The sequence below is a fragment of the Callorhinus ursinus genome, unplaced genomic scaffold, assembly GCF_003265705.2.
Source record: "Callorhinus ursinus isolate GAN/ISIS: 27379988/994484 unplaced genomic scaffold, GSC_fseal_2.0 scaffold3, whole genome shotgun sequence".
NCBI classification, from domain to species: domain Eukaryota; kingdom Metazoa; phylum Chordata; class Mammalia; order Carnivora; family Otariidae; genus Callorhinus; species Callorhinus ursinus.
The window spans coordinates 23,398,087-23,414,349 of NW_027397065.1; the positions used below are offsets into that span (position 1 = coordinate 23,398,087).

The window sequence follows — 16,263 nt, forward strand, 5'->3', positions numbered from 1 at the left end:
CCAGACTAAAAAGAGAGAACACTCAAGTTACTAAAACCATGAATGAAAATAGAGATACCACTGCCAACCTTACAGAAATAGAAAGAATTATAGAATACTATGCCAACTAAATAACCTAGATGAAATGGACAAATTCCTAGAAGCATGCAAAGTACAAAAGACCTGACTCAAGAAGAAATAGAAAATCTGAATAGAACTATAAGTAAAAAGATTAAATCAGTAATCAAAAAACTTCCAACAAAGAAAAGCCAAGGAACAGAGGAAATAATTAGTGATACATTTGAAGAACTAAGACTAATCCTTAAATTCTTCCAAACTGGAGGATGAGGTAACACCTCCTAACTCATTCTATGAGGTCAGGTTTACCCTGATACCAAAGCCAAACAAAGGCATCACAAGAAAACTAGACCAATGTCCCTTACAAATACAGATGCAAAAATCTTCAACAAAATATTAGCAAACTGAATCCAGTACATATTAAAAGGATTACATACCATGGCCAGGTAGGATTTACCCCAGGAATGCAAAAGTGGCCCAAATGTAGAAATAAATCCATTTAACACACCATATTAATAAAATGAAGGAGAATTTTTGATATCAAATTTTTATTTTATTACCTATGAATTCCACTCCCTCTCCAGTAGATCAAGAAGACAGATGCAATTGCATTTTTGATGGTTTTCATTCCTTCTGGAATATACAAGTTTCCATCTGCTTCATTGCTTTTCAACCTAACATACATTTTTTAGCACTTCCTGTCCCTCAAACGAGTGGATGAACATTTTCTTAGGTTTTGTTCATTGCATATTATCTTTGTTTCTTTGTTTCTTTTTTTCTTAATACAACTGTTGATTGTATACAGAATTCTGGGTTGACAGTTTTAGTTTTTTGTGGTTTTTCTCCCACTCATCATTGTAAAAATGTTCATTCAATATTCTCTAAAATCCATTATTTCTGAAGCTATGAATCCTTTGAAATATTGTTCCATTTATACACAGCGCTATCTTCCTCTCACTGCTTTTAGATGTTATAAAACGTTTTTTTTTTAATGACCATCTCAATAGATGTAGAAAAACCACTCAACAAAATCCAATACTGCTTCTTGATAAAAATACTCAGAAAACTAGAAATAAAAAGAATCTTCCTTAACTTGAGAGACGGCACATCTATTAAAAACACAAAGCTAACATTATACTTGATGGTGAAGACGGAACATTTTTCCCCTGAGATGAGGAACAAGACAAGGATGTCTGCTCTCTCCATTGTACTAGAGATTCCAACCTGGGCAACTATTCAAGAAAAAGAAATGAAAGGCATCCAGGAAAGGAAGAATTAAAATGTTCTCTATTAACAGATATCATGATCTTATATATAAAAAGTCCTAAAGAACACACAAAAAAATTTTAGAGCTAATAAGCAACTATTTCCACACATTAACAATGAATAATTCAAAATAAAATTAAGAAAGCATTTCCATTTATAACACCCAAAAAATGAAATACCCTTTTTATAGATTCCATTTCTTTGTACTGAGATTCACCATTTGTTGAATCAGTGTCATCATATTTTTTGCTATAATTTAAATGTTTTCTTCTATTTTTTAACATGTTTATAGTTTTCTTTTAAGTCTAATATCTGAGCCCACTTGAGTTATTTTCTATTAACTACTTTGTTTTCTCTCAGTATAGGTCACATTTTTCTGTCTCTTGACATGTCTCATCGCTTTTTCTTAAAAACTAGACATTTTAGAAATACCTGGGTGGCTCAGTCAGTTAAGTGTCTGCCTTCAGCCCAGGTCATGATCTTGGAATCCTAGGATCGATCCCCACATCAGGCTCCCTGCTCAATGGGGAATCTGCTTCTCCCTCTCGCTCATGTTCTCTCTCAAATAAATAAATAAAATCTTAAAAAAAAAAAAACTAGACATTTTAGGGGCTCCCGGGTGGCTCAATCAATTAAGCATCTGACTCTTGATTTCAGTCAGGTCTTGATATCAGGCTCATGAACTCAAGCCCCAAGGTAGGCTCCCAACCCTGAGATCAAGTCATACGCTCTACCACCTGAGCCAGCCAGCCATCCCTGGAATTTTTTTGACATTTTAATTTCCCTGGCCTTAAACTGTGGGATCTATGTCCCCCAAAGTACTGATGTCTCTGCTCAGGTTTTAATACTTACATATTTTTTTACTCTGGCTTTCTAAAGAGGTTACCCTATGTCTGCATAGCTTAGTTTTCAGCTAGTTATCTGGGCAAAGGTATACTCACACATCTCAAACCTGCTCTTCAATCTGTGCATGGGATGGGAAGAGCACATTCAAGGCTTAGCCATTTCTCAAGTCTGCCTTGGCCCTTGCCTTCTGCTAGACATCTCAGGTCTCCCCTGTACATGTGCATGGTTTCACAGTAAACGAGGGACATGTGGAGAGCTTATCCCTTTATGGTTTTCTCATTTCCAAGGTCTGCCTGTTAAATCCCCTAACCCATCCCAATTGGCATCAAAACCTAAGACTTAAATATGTGGGTTTTCACTATTTGTTTCCTGTCAAGTTCATCACTTTAAGTTGACAAATACAGGTTTTTACTTGTTGCCACAAACTGACTTAGCCTCTGGCAGCAAGGCTGCTGGTTTCCCAAACTATGGTTCTTGCCAAAGGAATTGGGGAAAGCAAGAATGCTGTAGACATCAACTGTTCTTAAAAGCATTAGCAATTTTCCTAAGAATAAATGATTCTCAATTTTTTTCTGCCTTTGGTCAATTCCCGAAGCCCAAATAGTTGTAGGCAATTTTGCCTAGTTTTACTTTATTTTTGTGGAGAGGATTCACCAAACTCTTCCTGCAACTATAGCTGGAAGTCCCTCTTTTGTGGTTATTTTTTATGCTCATCCTCCTCATTTTATAAGATGAAAAAGTAAAGATTCAGGGAGTGTAGATCATCTGTTTAAGGTTAAAGAACTCCGTGGTTTTAAAGGGGTAATCTGTCCCTTAACAAATAGAAGATATGTAGAACATGGTCACTGGAACCAAGAAGCACCTTGTTTAAAATATATCTGACTTTGGATTGTACTTTCTTTGAACATTAGTTTTCTATTTGGTTAAAGTGAGATGATTGTTATAATCCACAGATAACTGACTAAATCTAGGTGGATCTCCATGAGTTTTAGTTATCCCCTGAAAGGAAATCTAGTAAGTGGGTGAAGGGTAGATAAAACTGGTACCAGAAAAGATAGATAAAAATAAAAAGGCAAAATATTAAGCTTATATTCCAATGCATATATATTTGCATATTGTTTGTGGTAGGCAATCTGCACAATGGCCCCAAATGAACTCACCTCCTGATATTTATTTACACTTGTATAATCCTCTCCTTGAGTGTGACCTGGATTTAATGACTGACTCACTTCTAATGAACACAGTATGGCAAAACTGAGAGGATGTTACTTCTGGGATTAGGTTTAAAAAAAAAAAATGGCTTCCAGTTTTGGGTGTTCTTGGATCTGTTGCTCTGGGAGGATGAGCTGCCATGCTGCTATTAACCCTATGGAGAAGCCACAGGGCATGGCAAGGAACTTAAGCACATAGCCAACAGCCAGTGAGGACCTGAGGCCTGCCAACAATTTCACAAGGAAGTCTCGACAGGAATTCTTGAGCCCCAGTTGAGTAGCTCCAGGCAACACCTTGAATACAGCCTCATAAGAGACCCTGGATCAAATGGGACCAAGTCTCAAAGGGATTATTACCCCACAGAAAATATGAAATAATAAAATTTGTGGTTTTAAACTAAGTATTGGCATAATTTGTTACATAAAGATACCAAACACAATATTTAAATATCCCTGCTTTTCTTTCTGTCATTAAAATGCCCTCTCTCTTGGGCGCCTGGGTGGCTCAGTTGGTTAAGCGACTGCCTTCGGCTCAGGTCATGATCCCGGAGTCCCGGGATCGAGTCCCACATCGGGCTCCCTGCTTGGCGGGGAGTCTGCTTCTCCCTCTGACACTCTTCCCTCTCGTGCTCTCTATCTCTCATTCTCTCTCTCTCAGATAAATAAATAAAAAATCTTTAAAAAAAAAAATAAAAAAAATAAAATGCCCTCTCTCTCAAATCTTAACTCCTGAGAAAGTAACTACTTCTCCTCCAAAGTATCTTCTTAACTCATTTAACCAACATTTGAGAACATGTACCTGGGTTTCTGTGAGACACTACAACTTGAGATGTGTTCACTGGCTTTAAGATTATATAGTCAAAGGCATTTCCGAATTAACTTTGGATAATTTGAGAGATTCAAGAGAAAGAGTATTTCAAAGATTGAAGAAAGAGAATGTTGGTCTGTCAAGGACTGACCTGTAACATTTTTGTTGAATAAAGAAAACTATAAAGGGGAAGAAGGACACTGAAAAAAACTAGGATGTCACTTGCATCAAGCCAGGAAATTGCTTACTTTAACACAGGCCTGTTAGCAATAGCTTGAACATGACAGAAATTCAAACTAAGTAGGTGTAGGTATTCTAAGGATGTGGAATATCCAAGGATCTATCATTTTGTACCTCGCAGCTCTGCCATCACTGCCTTCAGCTACAGAGTAGAGGATGGCTTACCCTCATAATCCAGGTGGTCTAGCCCTGAAAAAGGGAAGATGAAGCAAAGGGCAAGCAGCTGCTTTTATGGAATGCCTAAAAAGTTGTACACATTACTTCCACTCATATTCTGTTACCTAATATTTAGTCACAGAGCTACACCTATCTACAAGAAAGGCTGAAAAACAGCCTCTAATTAGGTGATCATGTGCCAAACTAGAACATGGTAAATTCCATTACTAAAAAGAACATGAGGGGAATGGATACCGGGAAACAGCAGTGACTTCTAGTCAGGACCTGGGTTGAAAACAAACGTGATATTCTTTATCTTTAGTGGCAGACCCAGAAAACACAACTAAAATATGAATTACCAGAAAAGGTACATATCATATTACAGATATAATCTGAAATAATCACTACCAGCAACATCCAAATACTCCTGAGCCTTGAAAGATTCTATTTTTGAGCAAGGCATTAGTGTAAAATTTCAGAAGGTAATTCATACTGAAAAAACTTCCAGAAAATGCATTGTTGTTTAACACTTGATCATACCTATTCCACAGAACCTTGGAGTACTTGAAAATCAACAAGGCCAATACCTACATTTGGCCATCTAATTTTTGTTAAGGAGATCTTATCTGCTATCAAATATTATTGAAAAGTTTATGAGTAAGCATATGGCATGCAAGTTATAGAAATAATACTTGAGAAGAAGTACATTTGTGTAGTTATTTTATATTGAGTCCTGTTGTATCAGGGACTATGCTAGGTGTCATGAGAGATACAGAGGTATTCAAGATAAAACACAATATTCTTGGGGCACCTGGGTGGCTTAGTTGGTTAAGCGTCTGCCTTCAGCTCAGGTCATGATCCCAGGGTTCTGGGATCAAGCCCCATGTCAGGCTCCCTGCTGAGCAGGGAGCCTGCTTCTTCCTCTCCCTCTGCTCCCCCTGCTTGTGCTGTGTCAAATAAATAAATAAAATCTTAAAAGAAAAAAAAAACCCAGAATATTCTTGACTACATATTGTATGATGCCATTTATATGAAATTTCTAGAAAAGGCAAAACTATAGAGGCAGAAACCAAATCAGTGGTTGCCTGGGGCTAGGGGTGTGAGCAGAAATTGACTGCAAAGAGGCACAAGGAAACTATCTGAGGTGTTCTAAAACTGTATTATAATGATGGTCGTACAACACTAAACACTTATTAGAAAAACTGTAGGGGTGCCTAGGTCGCTCAGTTGGTTAAGCATCTGCCTTTGGCTCAAGTCATGAACCCAGCATCTTGGGACTGAACCCCATGTTGGGCTCCCCGCTCAGTACGGAGTCTGCTTCTCCCTCTGACCCTCCCCCTGCTCATGTGCTCTCTCTCTCTCTCAAATAAAATCTTAAAAAAAAAAAAACTCAAACTGTATGCTTAAAATGAGTAAACTAAATATCAAGATAGCTGTTTTTTAAAAATATCCATAAGCTCTGTATTTCTATCATTCTATCATTTTCCTTCCCAGAATCTTTGAATTCCTATTTGAGAAAACATACACGCACATACACAAACATCACACGTTATAATAAATAATTAAGCAGATAATATCCTTAAGATTCATATAAATTTCCTCTTTGCAATCTTCTCAGAATTAACTATTTCAACCAAGTTCAACTTTTCTGCCCTTTTCAATTTTTTTCCATGTATATCATACTTTGCCTCTTAAATATTCTATGTATATTACTTGCCAAAAGCTTGAAAATAACATTTACTAAATAGTCTCTTGAATAAAGCACCATTTAGAAAAAGAGGCACAAAACATATTTCTGGTACTCTTCTAACCACACAGCCACAGGGAAGTCACAGACTCTAAAACTATTTCCTAATCTATAATTTAAAATAATTTCCTGCAATTTAATTACTAAAATTTAAGGCACAGCAAACATAAAATCCAAACTATTATACAGAGTGCTACTCTACTGTAGAGTCAGGTATTTTGAAATTTACACAAGAATAAGTTTTACTCTAAAGCCAGTCACAAAATTCAACAAAACACAAAACTTTTTTTTTTTTTAAGTATTTTGGGAGGAGATACTATGAAACGATGTGTCCTTCTGACATATATCCATTATTCTTTGAGCACTTCCTTATGCTCTAGGACAAAATATTCTAGGCTCACCTTGTACTTTCCTGGTACCAGCTCTGTAATCAGCCATTTCTCCAACAACACTGATTCATTTTAGCAGAGAATGGTTTTTAGAAGCTAAGATCTGGATGCTAAGTGCCCACATTGTTATTGGGCATTGCTTCTCTAAGACCCTCTCAAGTGGACAGAGCTAAGGAATATATATATGTATGTATGTAACCAATCACCCATCACTACTCTAGCTTATTCCTCCACATAGATGCTCTTAGCACACCACTTGGCTCCAAACTTGGGCAAGACTCTTGACAAACATAAAATGATATTCAGTCAAAATTAAGCAACTTTTTAGGAAACTATTATGCCAATATTAAATACTTTCATATATGCCTTCACTTATCTTTTCATATTTGCTATCATTTATATAAGTTGGTATCCCAAAGCTGGCCAAAAAAAAAAAAAAATCTCAGGGTTATCCCCTTGACAGCTACTCATTACAAGGCACCAGAAGTTTTAGACCTCTCAAGAAAAAAACAAATCTCACCTTTTGTGGCATGTGTTAATCAAGATTACTTGGCATTCTTTAACAAAGAAAAATCTTGAACCTGACTTCCTAACAACATTCCATTTCAGAGTTGACTAAACTCATCCCTAGAACTACAGAGATATACCTTGTAGAGGTTATTTGGTGCTGGAGTCCTTAAGTCAAGCATTCATGAAATGCTACATATAACTTAGTTCCTCTTACCCACTAGTAATCTACACTCAAAGCTTTAAAAAGCAGTATTTTTTCTTTGACTCCCATTTCCATTGCTTTCAACCTTATTTTCATATTTTAAAAAAACAGATCAAGAAAATAAGCCTTCCCCCAAAGTACATTTCTCTTACAAAATTCTCTCTTGATAACTAAAGGAAGCTGTTGGCAATAAAGCTGTAAAAATCAAGATTTAATACCTACTAACACATTATCAGGGGTGCACGCATGGTGCAGCAGTTTTCTAATTGTGGTGATAGATTCTGGACCTCTCATCTCGTTTCCTCTGGAAAGAAACAGGTCTGCTGACAGAGAGCAAGATATCTAAGCATAAAGCACACAAAGTCTCTAAATATTAAATACAGATCTCAAATACCAGTTACTCTACTTAAAGAAAAGTAGTCCACTGCTATCATTTGGTAAAATTGTTGCATAGTGGCTCCACAATATAAAAATCTAATTGTGATATCACAAGGCAGGTTTGCTTTAAGTTATAAAGGCAACAGGCACCAAAGACTGAAGCTACCTTAGTTGATCCAAAGCAGTCCATCAAACAGTGAAAGATCAACTATAACAGGCTTGAGTCTTTAAGAAAATGCTATTCCCACAGATGACCTTTGAAGATCCATTCCCTACTTCTCAGATTTCTTATAAAGACCACAATTCAACTCTACAGACCCAATTATAAAATTAGCCTCTGACCCATAATAGTTTAGAAGTTGTCTGGTGTAAGCTCCTCCCTGCCACCCCCAATTCAGGAAAATCTCTTTCATAAAATCTCTGAGAGAAGATTACTGAGACCCTCTTTCATAATATATTGAAAAGATCTCTAGGCCTGCAAACACTGAGAGGGGTTCCAGACCAGGGTCTGCCTTTCACTATCTAAAATGTGTTGGGGTAAGCCATTTCATTTCTCCAGGACTGTTTTTTCACGTAAAAGAAGTGGGGAGTACCCAGATCTCAAAGGTCTCTTCTTGTTCTGAAGTTAAATTATGATCTCCAGTGAAGCTCACTATTTCAAGAAAGAATTCATTGTTTTTACACAGTTCTTACTGTTAGAAAGGATTTTCTAAATTTCCAAATGTACACATTCTTCAACCCTAAAATTCCACTTTCTTGAAATCTACACTAAAAAAATGACTACATATGCACAGAAAACATCTATTAGCATTGTTGGTCGTAGCAGTAAGTTGGAACCATTCAATAATAGAAAAATACAGTATGGAATAAAACTATGGAATACTATGCAGCAGTTAAAAAGAATGAAGGAAGGGGCACCTGGCTGGCTAAGTCAGTAGAGCATGCAGCTCTTGATCTCAGGGTTGTGAGTTCAAGCCCCAGGCTGGGTGTAGAGATTAAATAAACTTTTACCAAAAAAAAGAATGAAGGAAACCATATACACTACTTACTAATAAGAAAAGACTTCCAAACCATACTATTAACAAAACAAAAAAAAATTCACAACATGTACATTTTGGTGCCATTTATGAAAAAAGGTATGAAGGTCTACACAGGTCTTTCTGCAATGAGAGAAATTTTCTGGACCCGCACAGTCCAGTATGGTAGCAGCCAGTCACACATGACTACTAATCTCTGGAATGTGGCTATTGTGACTGAGAAACGGAAGTTTAAGTTTGATTTAATTTAACTACTTTAAGCTACTGTACTCTACAGAGCAGTTCTAGAAGAACAATCTAAACTTGTAACAGTGGTTAGTTACCTCTGCAGAGGAAACTAGACGAGAAGGTAAGGGTGAATCTGGGCAAATTTTTGCCCTACCTGCATTATTTTAATGTTTTGAGGCAAGTTACATAAAAATTTTGATATTGAATCAAAAATCTGCCCTATGAACCGCCATAAAAAGAATTTAGGTAGGATTTTTTTTGTTTTTTGTTTGTTTTGGGGTTTTGTTTTTTTGTTTTGTTTGCTTTTGCTTTTTACCTGGAAAAAAAATTTACCTGGAAAAAGTTGGTAGTTTTCCTTAAAAACAACCTTTAAATCACATTTCCTTACATTTCTCATCCAAACTCTCCGTCCTCCACACATCCCCCCTTTTTTTACAACTACAGTAACTTCTGGTACAAAAGATACAGCAATACAGTCATAAAAGCTATTGATCCATTATTAGGGACAAAGGGCATGCTTTCTAAGAATTTTTCCAACAGAGGTGATGGATTTGTACCTCTCTATGCAACAATTCTTCTTGTACTATAAAAACATCGTCATAGGGTGCCTGGGTGGCTCAGTCAGTTAAACATCTGCCTTTGGCTTAGGTCATGATCTCAGGGTCCTGGGATGGAGTCCCACTTTGGGCTCCCTGCTCAGTGGGAAGACTGCTACTCCCACTTCCTCTGCCCCTCCCCCTGCTCATCCCCTCTCTCTCTCTAATAAAATCCTTTAAAAATAAATAAAATTTAAAAATAAAATCATCAAAGCTCCCAAAGTCTTCTCTTCTACAAGCCAAACACTTCCGATTCTCACCAAAAATTGAGCCAGAATCCATTCACCATCATGTGGCTTTTACTGTGGCTCAAAAAACAACTCAGGTGAGGATATAAACATTTCTTGGCTTCTCTTACTGGCATGGCATATTCACCCAGAGTATCAGCCCAGAATTCCTAAACACCTAGCCATTCATTTGTTCATAAATATTTACTCATAGCTACTAAATACCAGCCACTGAACTTAGGGGAGGGGATAAAACAATGAACAAAATCTATGTTGACAGAGCCTCTACCATCAAAAGCCCTATTCCTAAAAGTTGGAACGGATTGGTAAACACTGAAAAACCTCAATTTCAATTCATTCCAATAGTCTAACTCACTTCATGCTGAATACCACCATGACTATAAGACACACACAGACAATCTTTATTCAAGTTTCTAATACAAGAAAATCTACCTAACGTGTCTAAATGCTCCAGCACAGGGTGCCTGAGTGGCTCCGTCATTAAGCGTCTGCCTTTGGCTCAGGTCATGATCCCAGGGTCCCAGGACTGAGCCCCGCATTGGGCTCCCTGCTCCATGGGAAGCCTGCTTCTCCCTCTCCCACTCCCCCTGCTTGTGTTCCCTCTCTCGCTCTCTGTCAAATAAATAAGTAAAATCTTAAAAAAAAAAAAACTCCCTTTTAAATAAATAAATAAATACTCCAACACAACAGAGCAAATCCGATAAGTAAAATCCTCAAATGTCCTTCAGACCAAGTTTTCAACAGTCCACAGCAAAATCTAAAAAAACACGTTTAGCAGATAATCTATACTAGCAAAATTTATTCTATAGAAATTTTATTAGAAGATTTTTTTTTTTTTTTTGGCACTAAAATGTTCTCTGCCTCCTGATATGATGATTTGGGTGGAAAGCAGAAAGTATCTGGGTTTTGTTTTGGTTTTTAAAGTCTTACTTGCCAAATAACAAGACAGCAATCAAACTTCTATACCAAATATTTGTTGATATTTGTCATTTGCTGATATAGAGGACTCAAGAAAGTTCCCTCTGCCCTAAAAAGCACACCCTGAACACAGGGGAGGAAATTACTCCTCCAGAAAGTACACCTCCATAAGAGTTAAATCATTACATTTGACTCAAGGAAAAGTTGGGCTTTCCCATTCCTTTGCTATATTATTTACAAGAACATTGATATCAAAGTAAAACAGATCTAAACACACAGGATTATAAATGTGCAAAAATTCTAATCAAAAAAGTGTATTTGTGAAAGTAACAATTTTAACTGATGACAGTTCCATCAGTAACAATAAAAGTAGCCAAATTCTTATCTAGGTTATTTTTGACTGGTATTAAATATCTCCTACACTGAAAAAGAAGGTTTATATTTATTAACTTCCAGGAAGGGGGGGGCATGAGGAAAAAATAACTTGCTAGTAATAATAACACTAACTTTGTCACTTATTTAAATTTCTCACTAGCATTAACAAAATTGCATATTTTACTTAGTTGAAAGTGAGACAAAGCTCCCATAGGACACCCACGTCTCCTCCACTCACCCATATTCCCCCCAAAAAATACATTTGTCTCTACCTTCTGACAAACTGTATGTAAGGATTAAAATGTAGAAGGGCAACAAAGCATAACATAAACCAAAGGCTTTTCAACTCCAGCAGGCCTAAATTCCCCAAATCAGCCCTTTGTGTGTGTGACCTTGGACAAGTCTTTCAACCGCTTCAAGCCTCACTAGATTCTAAACTCCACAAAGACCACTTCTGCCTGAGTTACCACTGTAGGCACACAGCATTGAAATATCAGTGTCTTCCTGTATAAAGTGGGGTTGTTAATACCTATCTCACAGCGTTAACTAGGTGATTGAGATATTATGTATATAAAGCTCAAGCACAGTGCCGGATCATAATAAATGTTCAATTAAAGGTCACAGTTACTGACATCAACTAGCAGCTATCAAGCCGGTAAGTACTGTTTGAGGACTCTCAAATACTAATATACAAAATCTTCAGCAGTAAATGTAAATTGCTCAATTGATAAAAATATTTCCCAGAAAACCTACGAATAGTTTCTAAACCACTGGGAATCTAGTAACAGATGAATCCTGAATTGTGGTAACAAACCCAAGCTATTAAAAGACATTGACCAAACTCCCAAGTTTTTCTACTTCAAAAAACAGGTCATAAGCATCTTCCCCCTTGGCTTCTCCCCTTCGGACTTCTCTGGCTATCAGGGAACCCCCTCCTCCGCGCTTAGGGGGAGGAGAGAGAAAACCTCCGAGGTGGGGGCCGGGGTTGGGGGAAAGCACGCATCCCTGCGCCACTCGCCCAGACCCACCTTGAGCAGGATGGATGGCGGCAGCTGGTTGATGTCTGGGGTTTCAGGGGGTGGATCCCTGTGACAGTCGCAGGGATTTTCGGGGGGCTCCTGACAGTCCGTGTCGCCGCATTCATGCTGCTGCTGGGCGGGCGAGGGGGCGGTGCCCCCCGCTCGGACCGCGTCCCCGCCGGCCTCTGTGGGGGCACCTTCGGAAGTGGGAGAGGAGGGCGGGGGGCAGAGCGGCTCCGGTGGCTGCTCGGAGCCCTGGCAGCAGCCGGCGTCGGGGGGCCGCGGCGGCGAGGCACCTCCCCCTGCAGGCCCTCCGCCGCCGCCGCCGCCGCCGCATCCCCCACCGCCGCAGCGGGGCTGCTTACAGGGGGTGCAGGCGGGGACCCCGGCCCCCTTCCGCTTACACACCATTTCTGGGGGTGTAGGGGGCTCGGCCGGCGGCAGCGGCCCCCGGAAGAGTTGCACGGCGGCGGGCGGCCCCAGGAAGCGCACGGGCCCCACGCTGGCCAAGAAGAGGCTCCGGCCCTGCTGCTCCCAGGCGGCGGCCGCAGCCAGCCCCAGCTCTTTGCAGCAGGAGGCGGGCGACGAGGCCGAGGCAGCGGCAGCTGCTGCGGCGGCGGCCGAGGATAGCAGGAAGCGGCGGGCGGCGGCAGCACAGTCCTCGGCAGCCAGGGCCGCGTAGCGCCGCGCCAGGTGCTGCGAGGAGGCGGCCGCGGCGTAGGCCCCGTCCCGCGGCGGCGGCGAGAGCGGCGGCTCCTCCTCTGGGCCGGCGGGGGCGGGCGCGCCGGGGCTGTGCACGATGAAGCAGAGCATGCAGGGCCCGCGGAAGAAGCAGTCCCGGCTCCGGGGCGCCGCCGGCTGGGGGGGCGCCTTGGCCGGGGTCCGGCGGGGCAGCCTGAGGAGAGGGCGGCGGCGGCGGCACCAACTGCAACAGCGAGGCCTCTTCTGGCTCGGGCGGTTACGCGGCTCCTTCGAGAGAAGGTGGCCCATATAGAAGGCCCCGAGGAGGGGGACCGGGACGGGGAAGTAGGGAGGCACGGAGAAGCGAGCTCCGGCAGCGGGGCAGGCCGCTCGCTGGCTCGGCCTCGGGCCCGCGGCGGGGTCGCCCGCCCTGCGCACACACACGCACACACGGGCACACACGCGACGGTGGGGGGTGGGCGTCAGCTGCGGGCTGCCCGGGCGCCCGACGGGGGCTACATGCTTTGCCCCGGGAAGCCGGGAGAACGATGGGCGCGAGCTTTGGGGACGCGACGGAGGGAGCGAGCCTGCCGGCTAGGCGACCAGTCCAAGCCTGGCACGCCGGCTCAGTCGGTCAGTGCGGCGGCGGGGGGAACCCGAGGTCCCGCTCGGACCATTTTAACTGCGGCTCCGCCGGCGGCGCGCGCGCCCGCGACACAGCTCGGAGCCGCAGGAGCGCGCGGCCCTCTCGGGGAGGGGGCGGAGCTGGCTGCGGCGGCGCGCTTGGGGCGGGGGCGCGGGCGCCCGGCTGCTCACCGGGGACGGCCGCTAGGCAGGGACTGCTGGGAAGACGCGGGCCGGCGAGTGGGGAGCGGCGCGCGCCCCTCCCTCCCTCGCCCAAGGTTTCGCGGAGTACGCTGGGCCCACGCCTCTTTTCTGGGACGGGAGGAGACGCTTCCGAGCCAGCTGTGTGACATCCGTTTGCACAGCCGCGCTGACGTCTGTAGGTGTAAGTTCAAGAACTGCCATTGGCCGCGAGCCGCTGCGCTCTTCCCCTCACCCCCACCCCCAGACTCGGAGACCGAGGCCACCGAGGAGCCGTAAACAGGGTTCCGGCGGAAGGCCGACTTGGGTCCCCTGCTGCTTTCTCCGGTGCAGTACCAGATGTGTGGCCCTGTGTTCTCACGTGAGGGGCCAATGAGTGGTGCCGCACCGCTGTGTATTCCACTTGTTTTTATACTTGTTGCTTGTGGCCGACTGCTGACTTCATAACTTTATTTCAAAAGTGAAAGCATGTCTCAAGTTACCTATGCACGCCAAAAAGACCGATTGAGTCATCCAGCATTCCAGGCTGCAAGCTATAGATGAGCCTCTGCACTCCCGGAGTTCCATCTCTCCATCCATTGTACACCTTAAAAATGATTGTGCAGTGCCTACTATATGATAAACGGTTCTAGGCGGACCTTGGTGACCCAGATGAGAAAGAGGAAATAGGCTTTGCAGACAACCATTTAGAAGGTTTGACTCTCATGAGACCAAAGAAATAGGGCAATGATTAGAGCGGTACCTGTCTTGAGAGACAAACTGAAAGAGGCTTAAATGATGGGAATGCGTCAGTATAAAGGAGGAGGTGAGGAGATGAAAAAAGATAATACAACAAGGCCCCTGAGATGGTGGAATGGCAGAGTACCTTAGGAGAGATACCGTCTTCATTGAGTAGGAGGGATAAGGGAAAGACAGATTAAGAATGGACACAGATTGAAAGATATGAAAGTGAAAAAGTTCCTTTCACCGGGTCTCTATTTTACTTTAAGTGGAGCCTGGTTACCTGCTAAAGAGTGGAAGGAAAGTGGCAGTATTTTAAAAACCTGCTAAGAATAACTTGAGAGAACTGAGGAAGCAGTATTTCAAGATTCAAGGCCCTTCAGCTTAGAGACCATTGTTTGAGTCTGTGTCACTTTCCCACTCCTGTGGCCAGCCTCACCCTGCCTTTGCCCAAACATACCATCAAACCTTTGCTAATAATGGCCTCTTTGTCAAGAATGACTTTTATTTTAGGCCTGCCAGCATTCAGGGATCTCTATTTCTGAGCTTGATCACAGTGAGGTGGAATTCCAAGAAACCTAGAGGCAAAGATTTGTCAAATGGTTTTACATATTTATTACTATCAAATGCATTGCCCAAACTACATTTCTACAGATATTATACACATAGCTTTCATCCCTCTGGGACTGTACAGGAATCTTCTAGGCCTCCAGAGCTCGATGCCGTGGCGAAGAGGTTAGTAGTGACAGGGGTTGCCTGAGGCCTTATAACAGGTCTTTTGCCATCTCTACCAAGCTGCACCTTGAGCAAATGTAGAGGGTGTTCTAAGTCTTATTGCTTCATGTCAAAATTGTGGACCCATATTTTCATATTAGTTAAACATATACTAATACTTAGGAATTCCACTTACAGATATCTACCTAAGAAATAGAAAAGAATATATCTACAAAAAGACTTGCACAAAAATATTCATAGCAGCTTTATTCACCATCACCAAAACCTGTAAACACCCCAAATGTCCATCAGTAGAGAATGGATAAATAAGCTCCTTCGATGGAATACTACTCAGCAATTAAAAAGAAAGAAAATTTTAAAACATGGATAAATGTCAAAAACTAAGCCTGAATCAGACTCTGGAGTTGGGGCCCTAGAATCTCTACCTGATTTTAACAAGCTCCCCATGTGATTACTACACAGCTTGGCACCATGAAGACCTATCAGAATTACACCTATAATCTAACTCTAACTTCTTGCTTTCAGAACATGAGTCAAGTGGCAGACTTTTGAAGTGGTTTCTGAAATTTACAGCACTAGTTCTTCCAATTCCAGAGCTGTTCAGCCATAAAGAGGTGGCTGTTTTTCTCTTGACCACAGAATATAGCAGAGGATCTTGTGTATTTTAGGAATGATTAAGCTACCGCTGTGGTCACCAGAGCTATGATGAGTTTTAGAACTTAATATCCCTAAATAATAACCCTGATAAACATTCTAAATATTCAGGAAACAAGAGTTATGAGTAAGAGTTATAAATAGCAATTTAGAGACAGTTAAAGCACTTGATGGTTTTGTTAGTTATAAAAAGAAAAGAAGGTCCTGAACAGCCAAGAGCTGCCCTGGAACTATTAGCTAGGCCTTGGTGTTACGGGCATTCTCAGCTGGGTCTGAGTGTTCTGTTGAACATCAATAATCTCACAAAACATCAACATCAGTCATGGCTACTCTGTAACCATAATAGACCAACCAAAAATAAGACCTTCTATAATCATGTCTGAACAAAGCAAATATAAGAACATTCCCCAAGCCACA

At 41.8% G+C, this 16,263-nt stretch overlaps 1 protein-coding gene across 2 annotated transcripts in view; it reads right to left on the reverse strand.

The window, feature by feature from the left end:
• FBXL17 (F-box and leucine rich repeat protein 17) overlaps window positions 1-13,604 on the reverse strand; it is a 512,428-nt gene extending 498,824 nt beyond the window's left edge. The window contains exon 1 of one of the 2 annotated variants that reach the window (XM_025866870.2): window positions 12,241-13,604. In XM_025866870.2, coding sequence (XP_025722655.1) covers window positions 12,241-13,221 — 981 coding nt within the window. In that variant the 5' untranslated portion in view covers window positions 13,222-13,604. The remainder of the gene's footprint in view (window positions 1-12,240) is intronic. The other variant, XM_025866868.2, reaches the window with a different exon arrangement.
• Window positions 13,605-16,263: the final 2,659 nt, after the last annotated feature.